We start from the raw sequence: 16,898 nt of genomic DNA, 5'->3' as shown, positions 1-16,898 counted from the left end.
ATCTATATTAATAAGTGAAAATATATTATCCTCTCTTCATGTCTTTGCTTTCTGGCATCAAGATTAAAAAGTAACTTCAAAATAGAGCAGAAAAGCATCTTTCCTCTTTTTCTATGCTCTGGAAGAACATGTGTATCTGTTCTTTAAATGCTTAGTAAACTTACCTGGAAACTATCTGGGTCTGTGGGTTATGCTAATTAATTCATAAGGACACAGATTTTTAATTATTTCACAATTTCTTAAATACAGATTTTTCAAGTTTTCTTAAGTCAGTTTTGGTTAAATTATATTTTCAAGAAAACTGTTAATTTGCTGCTGCTTCAAAATTTATTAGGCTAAAGTTATTCACAACTTTTTTCCATTCATTGAGATATAATTCACATAGTATAAAATTCACCCTTTTAATTTTTATTTTATGATTCTACTTCTAAACTTTACTTTTTTAAGTTTTTTAAAAAATATAATTTATTGTCAAGTTAGCTAATATACAGTATATACAGTGTGCTCTTGGCTTTGGGAGTAGATTCCCATGATCCCAGCGCTTACATACAACACCCAGTGCCCATCCCAACAAGTGCCTTCCTCAATGCCCATCACCTATTTTCCCTTCCTCCTCGCCACCCCTCCCCCGCAATCAACACAGCTTGTTCTCCGTATTTAAGAGTCTCTTATAGTTTGCCTCCCTCTCTGTTTGAGACTATTTTTTCCCCTTCCCTTCCCCCATGGTCTTCTGTTAAGTTTCTCAAATTCCACATATGAGTGAAAACCTATGGTACCTGTCTCTGACTTATTTCACTTAGCACAATACCCTTCAGTCCCATCCATGTTGCTGCAAATGGCATGATTTCATTCTTTCTCATTGCCAAGTAGTATTCCATTGTATATATAAGACACATCTTCTTTACCCATTCATCAGTTGATGGACATCTGGGCTCTTTCCATAATTTGGTTATTGTTGATAGCACTGCTCCAAACATTGGTGTACATGTACCCCTATGAATCAGCACTCCTGTATCCCGTGGATAAATGCCTAGTGGTGCTATTGCTGGGTCATAGGGTAATTCTATTTTTAATTTTTTTTTTTGAGGAAGCTCCATACTGTTTTCCAGAGTGGCTGCACCAGTTTGCATCCCTACCAACAGAGCAAGAGGGTTCCCATTTCTCCCCATCCTGGTCAACATCTGTTGTTTCCTGAGTTGTTAATTTTAGCCACTCTGACTGGTATGAGGAGGTATCTCAATGTGGTTTTGATTTGTATTTCCCTGACATACCATAAAATTCACCCTTAAAAAAAATTTTTTTTTTTTTTTTTGAGAGTGAGCAAGCACAAGCTGGGCAGGGGCAGAGGGGGAGGAAGAAGAGAATCTGTGCTGACTACACAGCCCAATATGGGGCTCAATCTCACGGAGTATGAGATCATGACCTGGGCTGAAATCAAGAGTCAGACGCTTAACCCGCTTAACCTACTGAGCCACCCAGGTGCCCCAAAATTCACCCTTTTGAAATGTACACTTTTTTCTTTCTTTACATTGCTTATGACTTCTTTTTGTTTTACCAGGTTCATCAGTTTTAGTTGTTTTTTTCAAACAAACATCTTTGGTTTTGCTGCTTTGTTCTATTTTTAATTTATACTTTATCTCTGCTCTTATCTTTATTATTTCCTTCCTCCTAAGTTATTATTACTCTGTTCTTTTTCTCAATTCTTAGGTCAGAAACTTAGATTCTTAATTTTCAGTTCATGTTCTGCTCTAATATAGTTATCTTAGGGCTTAAATTTTCTTCCAAGCCCTGTATTGGTTACATCTCACAAATTTGGTATGTATTTTTGCTGTCCACCATGATTGCTTTTAAATCATGGATATTCAGAATATATTTTACATTTTCTAAAAATACAGCATATTTTGGTTAGCTATGTTTTGTTTGCCACTGACTTAATTGTACTGTGGTCATAGAACATGATCTGTGTGATACCAATATTTGGTATTTAATGAAACTTGGTTTTAGAAACACACATAGTCAATTTGTATAAATGTTCCATTTGTACTTGAAAAAATTAAAATTCCCGAATTAGTAGTGCATGTTTTCTATACACCTCCATTATGTCAAACTTTTTTTCTTATGTTATTCAAGTTTTATCCTTACTAATTTTCAAAATAAGCTTAATACATCAATTACTAACACAGGTGTGTTAACAGGTCTCTGAAGATGTGATATCTCCATGAATCCTGTCCACTTTTACCTCACATATTTTAAGGCTAGGTTAGTAAGTACATAAAAGTTTAGCTGTCTTCCTGATGAATATTTCCTCTTATATCATACAGAGACCCTATTTACCCTAATGCTTTTTATCTTAAAGTCTGTTGATATACCCTTTTTCTTGGTTAATATTCACATGTATTATCTTTTTTTCCATCCTTTTAACTATGAACTGTGTTCTTATGTTTTATGTGCTTCCTGTAAAAGCACATTAGTAAGCCTGAGATTATTATTCAATCTGATTAATCACCATCTTTTTATCAGTGTTCATAATACGTTTAGCTGTACTGTTACTATATATTTTGATTCATTTTATCATCTTAGGATACCACTGCTCTTTACTCCTTCTTTCTATGGTGATTTCCTATTTTTTCTATGCTGTTTTCCTAATTTTCTTGGATTTTACTGGATTTTTTCTAACATGCCCTTCCTCTACCCCTCCACTACTAGTTTAGGAGTTATACATTTTAGGAGTGCCTTGGTCAACTTCAGCTTAGGTCATGATCTCACGGTTCATGGGTTTGAGCCCCACATCGGGCTCTGTGCTGACAGCTAAGAGCATGAAGCCTGCTTCAGATTCTGTGTCTCCATCTCTCTCTGCCCCTTGCCCACTTGCACTCTGTCTCTCTCTCTCTCTCTCTCTCAAAAATAAACATTAAAAGATTAAAAAAAAAAGTTATACATTTTATTTCTATTATTTTAATGATATCTTTAAAATGTCAACAGACATAATTTAAAGAGTATGCTTTAAAGTATTTATTTCAAGTATTGCTAAATAAGCCAATACTTATGTAGATTTGCCCCATGTTTACCAATTATTTAGCTCACCATTCCTTCTTGGATCTTATTTCTTCCATCTTAGGGTCAATTTTCCTCTTCCTGAAGTAGATTCTTGAGCACTGCAATTAGCAAGAGTCTGGCAATGGTAACTTCTCTTAGTGTCTTTGAAAATGTATTTAAAAAAAACTTTTTTTAATGTTTATTTATTATTGAGAGACAGAGAGACACAGAGCATGAGCAGGTGAAGGGCCAAGAGATGGAGAGACACAGAATCTGAAGCAGGCTCCAGGCTCTGAGCTGTCAGCACAGAGCCAGATGTGGGGCTCGAACTCACAACCGTGAGATCATGACCTGAGCCAAAGTCGGACGCTTAACCAACTGAGCCACCCAGGTGCCCCAAAAATGTATTTTATACTACTCTTAATAGTACAGATAGGTTTAAAATTCTAGGCTGTCAATTATTTTCTCATCACTTTGAAAATATTATTTCAATGTTTCCTGGCTTCCAGGGTTGCTACTGAGAAATCAGCTGTGATCTGATAGTTTTCTCTTTGTAAATAATTGATCCTTTATTGTGAGTTGCTTTTAACATTCTCTTTTTGTTTTATAGTTTTTCAAATTTGTGTGAAACATGGATTTATTTTAATTTATATTGCTCAGTATTTCTGAGGATTCACATCTTTCACCAATGTTGGAAAAAATTTCAGCCATTCTCTCTGTTGTCATCTTCAATTTCTTTATTTTCTTCTTCTGGAACCCTTTTCAGATATATGTTAAATCTCATTTTATCCATCATGTCTCTTGACCTCTTTCATATTCCCATCTCTTTATTTTTAATTTGCTGCATTCTGGGTAATTTCTTCATATTAACCTTCCAATTCAGCTGTGTCTAATTTGCTGAACAAGTTATTTACTTCAATAATTTTTAAATTTCTAGAAGTTCTGGGTTTTTTCCCCAAAATTCTGGGTTTTTTTTAATTAAAAAAATTTTTTTTAATGTTTTATTTTTGAGAGAGACAGAGAGAGAGTGAGTGATCTTGTACAAACCGCAAGATCATGACCTGAGCTGAAGTCGGATGCTTAACCGACTGACCCACCCAGGCACACCTCAAATTTTATTTAATGTTTATCTACTTTTGAGAGAGACACAGAGTATGAGTGTGGAAGAGGCAGAGAGGGAGAGGGAGATACAGAATCAGAAGCAGGCTCCAGGCTCTGAGCTATCAGTACAGAGCCCAATGTGGGGCTCAAACCCACAAATGGGGAGATCACGACCTGAGCCAAAGTTGGATGCTTAACCAACTGAGCCACCCAGGTGCCATTCCAAAATTCTGTTTTAATGGTGTCTTGTTCTCTTGTGATTTTCATCATTTTAAATACCCTGATACTCCTACTATTATAAATTATCTAGAATTTTGGAGGGAGGGAGTCTAGTCCTACATTTTATGAATCTGGAGTATAAACTCATTTATACTAGGGCTTTACCTATGAGAAGTCTGCAATGGCTCAGGTTGAGAATGTGTCCCTCCAGAGCATCAACAATTATTACCAGTCTAGAACCACTTAATAATTTAGCCTGACTGTTCCAGGGTCATTTCAATAATATATTAAATGTCCAGGGTGCCTGGGTGGCTCAGTAGGTTAAGTGGCCGACTTTGGCTCAGGTCATGATCTCACGGTCCGTGAGTTCGAGCCCCGCGTTGGGCTCTGTGTTGACAGCTCAGAGCCTGGAGCCTGTTTCAGATTCTGTGTCTCACTCTCTCTCTGCCCCTCCCCTGTTCATGCTCTGTCTCTCTCTGTCTCAAAAATAAATAAATATTAAAAAAATAATAATAATAATAATATATTAAATGTCCAACATGAATCAGAGTAGAAAAGACAATTCCATAATCACCATTTCCCCACCTCCCAACTAGAGCCCAGGCCAAGACACGTAAGTTTTGCATTTGTCTCCCTCTGTGTCAGAGGGTGAAAATTTTCTAATCTACCTTTCACTGAAAATTCTAGTTTCAAATTGATAACTTCCTTCTTTATGTAGACCCAAGCCAAGGTTTCATATTTTATCCCTTCCTGGCCATTCAAACTCAGAGCCTTTGGTCCCTGCAGAATCTCTTCATTTGTTTACTGCTACTTAAATTTTCATTTTTGACTTCTTTTTCACTCTGGGGATTTCCTTTGAGTTCTTACAAGGTCAGCCATGCATTAAATGTTATATTTTGTCTAGCATTCTTGGGTGTTTTGTAGTTGGGACAGTTAGATAAATGTTTATCTGTCTATAACTGGATTTGTCTCTGAGAAACCCCCCTCCATTTTTCAAAGATGGTAATTAGACAGTAAGAAAGTTCTCTGGAGATAAGAAACAGGTTTTCTCAGTTTACAATGAGCTTTCTATCTCCAGAAATGTTCAAGAGCATGCTGACTACATGTTCAGTAGTGACACTCTAACATATATTCCAGCACTAGATAGGAATCTGCACAAGATCCATGGTTCTCAACTGGGGCCAATTTTGTCCCCCAGAGAATGTTTGGCAACATCTGAAGACATTTTTGTTGGCACAACTAGGGGGGAAGGTGTGGTAGTGCTATTGGCATCTGGTAGGTAGAGGCCAAGCAGGCTGCTAAACATCCCACAATGCACAGGACAGCTGCCCACAGCAAAAGATGATCAGCCCAAAATATTAACAGTGACAAGGTCAAGAAACCATGACTAAATGACTATGGCACCCTTACTAATCTTGGCAGTTCTATATGGCTACAAAAATTTTTTTTTAAAAAGCCTATGGATTAAAAAAGGCTTTTAATTACAAAAGACTTCTGGCTTATCAGTCAACTTCTGTTGCCAGTGCTAAGCAAAGAAAGTAATACTAAGAATAATTGACAATCCAAGACATTCTATACAGACAATTCCAAAGTCATTTATTATTGTTTTAGAGGGTAGTTAAGATCTCTTTCCCTTAAAACTTTCTCTGTTTATAAATGTTCAACCTAATATTAAATTTTATTTGCAACCACTGTCCCAATGGACATCAGAGAAAAATATTCCTAAAGTACGCTTGGCAGTAAAGAAAGATATCTAGGGGTTAAAATGTTGGTATGACTACAGATCATTACTTCAACTTTATTATTCCTTCAACTTTGTATTACATATATTAGCACAATCAGTACCCTTCATTAAATTCCAATCTAACTTGATTTCAACCTTAAGCTTCTAAGTTTCCTATGTTGACAATGAACTGTATCACTATAATTTACACTTACATCCTAGAGATGCTTAGTAAATATGCCTGCTACTTGCCAGATACTTGCATTAGTGTGTTGATGTCAGTTTTAATAGAGTCCTAAAAGTGTAAGGCTGGAAGGGATCCACAGCATTGTTTCTAGGACGTAAATATGTTTCCAGGCAATTACGGCCAGTAAATATTAAGTCATTTGTCCAGGAGTTGAGACTAAAACCCAGATTTCTTGTCTCTCATTCTAGATCTATTCTTTTACTAACTATATGCAACTTGGCCAGAGTTTTCCCACTCTGGTTCTTCAGTAGTGGCACTAGCATCACTGATTATCTCTCATTAAGCTACCATAATACCAAATGCTCAGATTTCTGTGGAGAACTATAACTATATTGACTCCCTACTACAGGTACCAGGATAGGTACTGTTTATCTACCATGTGGTATTCCGTAACAGCTCAACAGCACAGGTCCTGACATATAATAGGAACTCTGTAAATGTCGGCTACATGGCTCAGGGCTCATCCACCTTCAAACATGAGCACAAAAGACTGTACGCATTACTATCTGACTTTTTAGGTGAAGAAACTATTGCTTGGAGAGGTACGGTGACTAGCTTGAGGTAACCAGGAAATGGCACTGCCAGGATAAAAATCTAGTCCCAATTTTATATGGCCAAGTCTTCAGCTACAGTTTGGAACAATGGTTTTATAAATTAAGTTTCTCCATTCTGCTCTATTTCTTCAAGAGCTACTGTGGTAAGTGGGAATGTGAATGACTCAGTATAGTTTCAGGTGGTTACTCTGCTTCAACCACAGCAGCTGTGCTTTTCTGGTTTATTTGAATAAAAGGTCCTAAAGCAGAAAAAGTTTGAAAGCCACTAATGTAGTGATAAGAGCCCTGGACTAGGAGTTAAATCCGTGATATTAGTCTATTTCTACTTGACCCTGGGTAAACTGCTTCCTTTCTGTGAGCTTCAGTTTCCTCAGCTTTAAATGAGAGAGTCCACTCAATTCTAATATTTTGTGATTCACAGAATGTTGAGTTCATTCTCTAAAGAAGAAATCTCAGTTTTACTAGAAAAGTTAACAAATAATTTATAACTCTCTCAAATTCTAAATATCTAAAAACACATATTCTTCCACATATTCCTCAGATTCCACATAAACACAAAGAACTCTCGGCTCAGATTCTCAGCCTCATAGAAAATGGGTGGCAATTGGAAAGCTACATACTCCATTATACTATAAACATTCTGAAGATAAAAAACATTTTATTCATTTCTTTTTTTTTAATTTTATCTTCTTTATTTTATTTTTTTAAAAACAAAAATTTTTTAATGTTGATTTATTTTTGAGAGACAGAGACAGAGTGCGAGTTGGGGAGGGATAAAGAGAGAGGGAAACACAGAATCTAAAGCAGGCTCGAGGCTCTGAGCTGTCAGCACAGAGCCTGACGAGGGGCTCAAACCCATGAACCGCCAAGATCATGACCTGAGCGATGCTTAACTGACTGAGCCACCCAGGTGCCCCTATTTTATTCACTTCTATCTCCAACACTTTGAGCAGAGTCTGTCCTACAATAAGAACTCAACAAATGTTTGCTGCACAGCTCAGTGCTCATCTATCTACATTTAAGCATGAGCCCATGCTCTGCGATTCTACCTTCCTGAGTGATTTAAATCTTATTTTCTTAAATCAGTAAACAGTGATGTGTCAGGAACCCCCACCTATTTTGCAAAACTCAAATGATCATACATTAGCAGATAAAAGGAAAAAGGAAACCAGTAAAATGTCATATAACTGAGTGGGAGATCTCACCTGGACCACCTGCCATGGGAAATGTCGCCTCCATCCTAACTGAATTTCCGGCTCCCATGGGTCCATTCATTCTCACATCTTGGCTTCGGTTCTGAGCCAAAGCCAGGTTGATAGCACCTTCCCCTGAAAAAATTACAGGTTACAAGAAGGAAACCATCAGAATAAGATGCAAATGTTTTTTAAAAACAAGTACACAAAAACTTTAGTTTTCTGTGTTTTTAAAGAACTATGGTAAGTTTACCAACCACACAAAAGGGAGGTTCAATACTATATAGGTCTTTCTTCAACTTCACTTGAGTAAGTTTACTTACATGAAGCACAAGGAAAACATAATCGATACTCACAATACAGCAGATGGACAATCATTAATGATGTATGGTGTCAGGAGAGAGTTTGTAACTCTGAGTGACTATTTTCAACTAGCTCATAGTGTGTGCATGTGTGTGTACATGTCCATGTGTGCAAGAAGGAATTAAATGTTCTCAGAAACTCTCAAACTCCTAGATTACCTTTTGGGAATTTATGACCAGAAGGTAGAGAAAAGAGTAAGTTTAATGGAGAAAGAACATATGATGGTATAGGGACACTGTAGTATTTGTGAGCAAAATCCCATTTCCCTTTCAACTAGTGCAGCATAAACAGATATCCACTGGAGATATTTATGCAATGAAGAGTAGATAGATTGCTACTAATCTACTTTTGCAGCATCTAATTATAAGACCAACACTCATATGAAGTTTTTAATGCTTACAAAATTTTATCTCATCTGAACCTCACAATACCCTGGTAGGTAACATCTAGAAGTGTTCCAACTTATTAGACTCTAAACTTAGAGGTAACTTACTTAAATTTTACTTGGTTTAATGATAAAAAGAAACAAATTTCAGGAGACTTCCTGCGCTTAATCCAAAATTTTGACTATTGTTACTGTGGATGATAGCACCACCATGTGGACAGATAGAAGTATAGCTAACCAGTGGCTAAGAAGGTCAAAGGCAGCATTCTTTGGCATCCTTCCTTATGTACTGTAGGGTTCTGGATTACAGAGCCAGATGATAAAGTAGGAAGCTAATGAGGACACAGTAGTTTCCTGTCTTATCACTGATAAGTCACCCTTCTGTATTAAGTATTTCCACCAGGCAGGTAGGCTGGTTGGTCCCAGGGAACAAACATCCTACTAATAAGGGACTGATTACCAGGGTTACAAGATGCTCTAAACTGTTTGCCTCTGGGAGTTAGGAATAAAAGAAAAAGAGAATACAGACCTTGAAGGTTTCCAATAAAAGGAAGCAACTATTAATATACCAAACTTAAGATATTCTTTTTTAAAAAAATTTTAATGTGTATTTATTTTTGAGTGAGAGTGAGTGAGAGAGAGAGACAAAGCACGAGTGGGGGAGGGGCAAAAGAAAGGGAGACACAGAATCCAAAGTAGGCTCCAGGCTCCGAGCTGTCAGCACAGAAACCAATGCGAGGCTTGAACTCACAAACCTAGAGATCATGACCTGAGCCAAAAATGGACGCTTAACCAACTGAGCCACCCAGGCTCCCCACTAAGACACTCTAAACAGAAAGAGTATTTATTCTTGAAATGGACATGAGATTATTTCAGTTCTCTGCTTAAAACTGTTCCAATGCTTCCTACTGTTGTAGAAATAAAAGCCAAACTCCTTAACAGGGTATAAAAGGTCTTAGTAATCTATCTAGTCCAGTGCTGTTCAACAGAAATATGAGTCACACATATAATTTTAATTCTTCTAGAAGCCACAGTGAAAAGATAAACAAAAAAAACCCCAGGTGAAATTAATTGTAATATACTTTATTTGACTCAGTATATCCATGCTATATCAATATAGCACATGTCAGTTTGAACTAGCCACATATGCTCAACAGCCATACGTGGTTTGTGGCTACCATATTTAAGAGCTCAGATGTGGCTCTTGCCTACCGCTCTAACCTCAACTCACACTATATTCTCCTTCAATAATAAGGATTCAGCCTCAGTGGCATTTTAAAAAATTTCTTAAGCACACAAAGCTGCTTCTCACCTCAAGGCATTTGCACATACAGTATGTGCAAATAGTTGCCTCTAATAGTTCTACTCTCTTCACATGAGCCAACTTCTCAGTGTTCATGTAATCTTAAGTGTCACAGGCTCCAAAAGACCTCCTCCAACTGTCTTATCCAAGGGTAGGTCACCCTTATCAGAACATCATGTTCTTCCTTTTTTTAATGTTTATTTATTTGGGGGGGGGGAGGGTAGAGAGAGAGGGAGACACAGAATCCAAAGCAGCTTCCAGACTCTGAGCTGTCAGCATGGAGCCCGACGCAGGGCCTGAACTCACAAACCGTGAGACCATGACCTGAGCCAAAGTCGGATGCTTAACTGACTGAGCCTCCCAGGCACCCCAGAATATCATGTTATTTCTTCAGAGCACATCCCATGTAATGACTTACTCATTCACTTGTTTTATTGTCTGCCTCATCCATTACTATACAAGGATAACCATGAATCTGCCCTGGTTCCTTTATATCTTTTGTTCTGGGGTAGTTATTAATAGCACCCCTTTGGGGTGCCTGGGTAGTTCAGTTGGTTGAGCATCCAACTTCAGCTCAGGTCATGATCTCGCGGTCCGTGAATTCGAGCCCGCATCGGGCTCTGTGCTGACAGCTCAGAGCCTGGAGCCTGTTTCAGATTCTGTGTCTCCCTCTCTCTCTGACCCTCCCCCCAGTTCATGCTCTGTCTCTGTCTCAAAAGTAAATAAACGTTAAAAAAAAAATTAAAAAAAAAATAGCACCCCTTTTACTCTCAAAAGTGTCCTAATTTAGATGATAAATTATATGGCCACCCTAATTATATCCTTAATACAGAGAACAGTGTCTAATACATGGTAGGTACTCATTAGCTATTTGAGTGTATTATGAATTGTTATCTTATAACCTTACAAAGAACTATAGGCATTTTTCCAAATGATGAATGCATTCCTGGGAAACCCCACATTCTATAAAAACTCACACTGAAAATAATAGGTTTTATGGGAAAAACAATGTTGTTAGGATTTACTCAAAATGTATGTGGCTTTGTAATCAGAGTTCTAATGAAAACATTAACTGGTGGAGGCAATATATCCAAGAACATTTACAGTGGAAATGCCCGGTTAAAGATGCTATGATAATGCAGATTCAGTAAAGCTCTGAGCCATTGGGGCTGCCATTAAAGCAGACACAGGAGAAAGTGAACTTGTCACAAGCAAGAGCCATGCAAGTGCACTTGGGGTGCACTTCTGGGGAAGGTATCTAAATTCTCATCCTTAATTACCTTAAAACAGAGCTGAAAGGACTCCTACCTATGCAGTAGCTGAGTTTTTTTTTTTCTTATAATCATCCTTCTATTCTATTTCAGCTTCCCTTGCCTTTTTTATATGAATACACACAATTCTCACATTATAGTGCTATCATTCTCCTATTTGCCAACTGCATATAAGCTAACTGGTGCCAAAGAAACACACATAAAGAACACTACAGGCTCCCAAACTCACTGATTAGGGGTCGGCAAACCACAGCCTATGGGCCCACATTACAGTCTAGTCTGCTGCCTATATACTTAAGTAACATGTAACTGGAACACATCCATGTTTATTCACTTACGTATTGCTTATGGCTGGTTTGCACTGCAAGCAGACTGAAATCGTTGTGACAGAGATCTTAGGGCCCACAAAGTCAAAAGAATTTATTCTCTGGCCCTTTACAGAAAAAGTTTGCAGACTTCTGCTTTAAATCACCATGAATTAATAGAGGGGACACAAAATATACTCAAAAAAGATGTCTTCCCAACTCCCTGGCCAAAACTCAAAAAAGGAAGGGTACAGGGAGTGTTCTTCTATGGAGAATAGGCTGTGCAACCTGACCTTACACCCTTGCAGCAGACACCTCTTACAACTTACAAAGGCATCAGCTTATTACCAGTTTCACAAAAGCAAAGCTGCTGCCACCACTTTTACTCCTGCCCGAATTCTGAGGGAGCACAGAGAGAGAAAAGGAGATCACCTGGGACACATATGCATACCCTAAAAGTTAAAGGACCCTTTTCTGTAATGTGATAATCACTACCATACGTGAATTTCACAATTTCTTGAAATACATGTTATCTACTTTACTTTCTTGATGGTACTTATGCTTTAATTTACGGCTATAAAGGGGAGCCAGCACCTTATCTTTTTAAAAGAACTTAGGGGAAGTAGGTCTGATTAAAAGAAGAGACTGGTGTTTCCTTTCTCCAGTGGAAAACACTACCATGTAAGTTTTCAAAGCCCTTTTAACTCACATAAATAGGTAACAGACTATAAAACGTTTAGAGTTTAAGAAACCACTTATGTTTTCATAAAATATAAATGGCCTACATAGTGCTATGTAGCCAACAGCTGTTTTACTTCCACTCTTCCCAAAAGTTCATCCTATATCCTATAGATTGCTGTGAATTAATTTTACTTCTCTGGATCCTTTTAGACAATCGACCATTTTTCATAATAGGCTGGTTGTTGTTTAAACCTCTATTCCCTTTTTTATCAAATGATGGGATTTACCCCATTTCTCTACCTATAATCCTCTCTAAATCTTCATTTGTTTGCTGCTATTGCCCCTTTTGGGGCACAGCAATGTACAATCCTACACTGCACAAAATGTGTCTCACTCCTGCATATGAAGTATTAACCTTTTTGGCTGCCAAGGTTTTGTGGCGCATTTAGGCTCTAAGCAAACACGGAGTTAGGAAGGTTTGGCCCACCGGTAGAAGGAAAGGCTGAAATCACTGGTTGCCACTATGTCTGCATCAATACAGGAGGGGAAGAAAGGTTCTAGTTAACGGGGCCTCCAAAGATAGAACCTCCTCTGTGCTTCCCCCTTCCTGGTACTTCTCTCTCACAGGTTTGTCTCCCTCACCAAGATCAGGAAATTCTTTTGAGCTTATAACAGCAAGGACCATATTATACTTATCACTGTATTCCAAGTGCTAAAGCAAAGTGATGCTATTATGTGTGTGCTTCCCTTGCCTTCATTCAACATATGTTTATTCAGGAAACTAACACGTTCCAGGAAAACAGAACTACAACAGTGAGCAAAACCAGACATGGTCTCTGCCCTACTGTAGCTTGCAATCTAGGAGAGAATAAAACAATAATGAAACAATTGCTCTGATGAAAGTGTGACATAAATGATCTAAGGACAAAAACCAGACTTTTGTGACAGCATATAACAAAGGACTCTGAATTAGTCAAGGAGTTCAGAAAATATATCCTCAAGAAGATTTAAGCTAATACGTGAAGGCTGAGTAGGTGTTAACTAAGGAAGGGGGAATTGGTAAGGGACAATATTCCATATAGAGAATACATAAATGCAAAGGGCCCATGGCAGGAGGAAGAAATGCATATTCAAGGAACCAGAAGAAAGCTGGAGAGGCTGGAATAGACAGCAAGGAGGAGGGTTGGATGAGTTAAGACTGGATGAGAAAGGTAGAGTAGAGGTCAGACCACACAAGTTCCATGAGGTTAGAGTAAGAAGTTTGGTCTTTATTCTGTGAATAACAGCAAGCCAAAGCAGGGGTTTTAAGCTGGATACTGTGTGTGTGTGTTTGTGTGTGTGCATGCGTGTGTGTGTGTGTGTGTGTGTGTGTGTGTATGTGTGTGTGTGTTTTCATTTTGAAAAGACCATTCTGGCAAAATATTTGAAAAATGAATACTGCTACGAAAAGGACTATTTAGGGCCTCCTAATCTCTGTTAGATGACGAAATAAATACTAAAGCTTATTTGGTAGACAGAAGCAAATGAAATTAGATATTCCTTAAACAACAGATAAGTTAAAGGGCACCTTCGTGGCTCAGCTGGTTAAGCACCTGACTCTTTGATTTCAGCTCAGGTCATGATCTCACACTTTGTGAGTTCAAGCCCCGTGCTGGGCTCCACGCTAACAGTGCAGAGACTGCTTGGGATTCTCTCTCTCTCTCCCTCTCTCTCTGCCTCTCCACTGCTGATGCTCTCTCTCTTCAAATAAATAAATAAACTTAAAAAAAAAAAAAGACAAATCAGTTCCTGGTCAGGGTGCCAATAAAATCCAAATCTGACAGACAGACAAAATGAGCCAAGGGAATGGAGTCTGAAGCTATGGATGTGGAACCATCACCCAGACAGAGCCTCAATCCCTCCTTACCCTAAGGTGTGGCAATGGGAAGTACAGGTTACGTGAGTTACTTGGCATTCTGAAACAGGAGGGGAACAGACAAAGCAGCAAAGAAAATCATGCTACATTCTACTGTTGTTATGATCTGGGTCCAGATAGGCACCTTCAATCTGAACGGAGAGAATCCCCAGATCCCGAAGCTGCTGGTTGTTGCTCTGAGCCAGGATCCGTAGCCGCTCCGCTGCTTCCCGGGGGATGTTGAATGTCACACGCACGCTGTTCCAGGGCTCCACCTTCTGTACCTTTAGCTTGCTGGATTCTTGGTCATGAAAGAAAGTGAATAATATTAGTAATCTTTTAACCACCAGAAGACATGGAACAAACAAAACTAACCAAAAGCAAAAGAACAAGGCAGAGCATTGCCTTGGAGTAGCTGTGAGAACTTAGTCTTTGGCATTAGATAGACTTCAAATCTAATTCCAGTTTTAGCACTTAGCACCTGAGTGGCCATGAACAAATTATTCAACGTTTCTGAAACTTACCTTTCTCTTCTTTAAAACCATGAAAAAACTATTTCGTGAGAATGTGAGTACTAAATGAGAAAATATATGCCAAAAACCTAGCACAGGCCCTGATATACACACATGCAGTAAATACATGGAAAGCAGTAAGATGGAGTAAGGATTATAAGAGAGAGAAAGAGAGAGACAAGTTTAAATGAATAGACTAAGGTCTATTTCTGGATTCCATTCAATACATGTGAACTGGCATCATGAGAATATTTAAGTCTCACATTTCATTGAAATTCTATAAATACAAAAATACAGTATAGAGACTATGCCAGTTCATAGTCCTATTTAAATATTAACTAGTATTGGGGCACCTGAGTGGCTCAGTTGGTTAGGCTTCCAACTGATCTCAGCTCAGGTCATGATCTCAGGGTTGTGAGTTTGAGCCCCATGTTGGGCTCCACACTAGGCATGGAGCCTACTTAAAAATAAATAAATAAACAAACAAACAAATAATGAGTATCTCTGTACAACATATTCACAAAGACAGGAAAAAGATATTTCTTCCAGTGTCCCATAAATCCTTCAATTTAAGAAGGAGGCTTTTTTTGTCTTTGATTTTAAAGTTTTTCCTGCTTTAAAAAAATTTATTTTTTTTTAACATTTATTTATTAATGAGAGAGAGAGACAGAGCATGAGCAGGGGATGGGCAGAGAGAGAGGGAGACACAGAATCTGAAGCTGGCTCCAGGCTCCGAGCTGTCAGCACAGAGCCCGACACAGGGCTCGACCTCACAAACCATGAGATCACGACCGGAGCCAAAGTTGGATATTAACCGACTGAGCCACCCAGGCGCCCCAATTTTTTCCTGCTTTAAATAAGAGTATAATTTTCACTGAACCATACTGCACTGAAGGGAAAAACAATATAATTTGACAACAAAGCTTCAGTTAGGATATGAAAACCCTGCATTTCAGCAAGTCTGAAAAGTCAATGGAAACTTCAGGACATGTTTTTAAAAGAAGGTACAAAAGTTTAACTGAGGAGGTTAAATGTTGTTTGTAATTGTGTTTTACAGATGAAAAACAAATCCCAGGCCCAGTTAACTCATAAAAAATTTTTTTTCTCAATAACCCCAGGCAAAATAATTTTCCCTTTTGTTATGAACTTGGCTAAATTAAGTCTTTGGTATCCTCTATTTATGCATTCCAGTATCAAGAAAATGGGTCATATGGGCATATGTGTTGTCAAAATCAGATATATCTATAGATAAAGTGCCTACGTGTTGCCTAAAGCCCCTTCCACCTCCAAAACCACTACACATTGAAAGTTAATTTATCCAGACATGGAGTTCACTTGTTCTAATGTGGATATAAAAGACCACTTGCTAACCGCAGTAAGATAATACAATTATAGAACTTAAGATTAGGCAATATTTAGTCCAAGTCTATTTTACATGTGAGGAAGCTGAGGCCAAGAAAGGCTAAGTGATCTGCCTAGAATCCTGTGGTCACCTAGCAGCACCAGAGATGGGACTAACACCCAGCTCTGATTCTCAGGTCAATTTCCTTTCCATGACACTTATGCCTCCAAAAAGCAAAAGGTAGGAAGCGAGGGATCCTAGTTCCAGAGTATATATGCCCAATCTAAAGAGTACCAGAATCTCATTCAAAGTCTAGACATACATCAAAATTGCTTATGGTATTATCTATTTATGATATGGGTGTAGAAAAATCCTGTTTATAACATGGTTATATTTATCAAAAGTTTTTTTAACTTCCATCATACTTGACATTTGATTTAAAATACTTGTGGACCAAGAATACAATCTGATAACACCATAAATCTGGGTTTGGCAATTTATTTGAAAGCCATAAACAAACTGATTCAGCTATCCATCCATATTTTATTTTTTTATTTTATTTTTTTATTTTAATTTTTTAATGTAAATTCTACACGCAAAGTAGGGGATTAACTTATGACTTGGAGATTAAGAGTTGCATGCTCTAAGGGCGTCTGAATGGCTCAGTCAGTTAAGTGTCCGACTTTGGCTAAGGTCATGATCTACAGTTTGTGAGTTTGAGCCCCACATGGGGCTCTGTGCTGACCGTTCAGAGCCTAGAGCTGCTTCA

General features: G+C 38.1%; 1 protein-coding gene across 9 annotated transcripts in view; it reads right to left on the bottom strand.

The window, feature by feature from the left end:
• The window catches only part of NCOA6 (nuclear receptor coactivator 6), a 107,476-nt gene that overhangs the window by 35,572 nt on the left and 55,006 nt on the right, over positions 1-16,898 (bottom strand). For 8 of the 9 annotated variants that reach the window (XM_047069274.1, XM_047069275.1, XM_047069276.1 and 5 more), the window contains 2 exons: positions 14,421-14,576; positions 8,086-8,208 (listed from right to left, as the gene is read on the bottom strand). In XM_047069274.1, coding sequence (XP_046925230.1) covers positions 8,086-8,208; positions 14,421-14,576 — 279 coding nt within the window. Of the gene's footprint in view, positions 1-3,084; positions 3,170-8,085; positions 8,209-14,420; positions 14,577-16,898 lie in introns of those variants that run through there. The other variant, XM_047069277.1, reaches the window with a different exon arrangement.

This window comes from Lynx rufus, unplaced genomic scaffold (assembly GCF_022079265.1).
Source record: "Lynx rufus isolate CCGP_SWC_20201006 ecotype Redwood Valley unplaced genomic scaffold, mLynRuf1.p SCAF_8, whole genome shotgun sequence".
NCBI lineage: Eukaryota > Metazoa > Chordata > Mammalia > Carnivora > Felidae > Lynx > Lynx rufus.
Note: the sequence above shows the minus strand (reverse complement) of the source record. Positions and strands in the feature narration are given on the sequence as shown.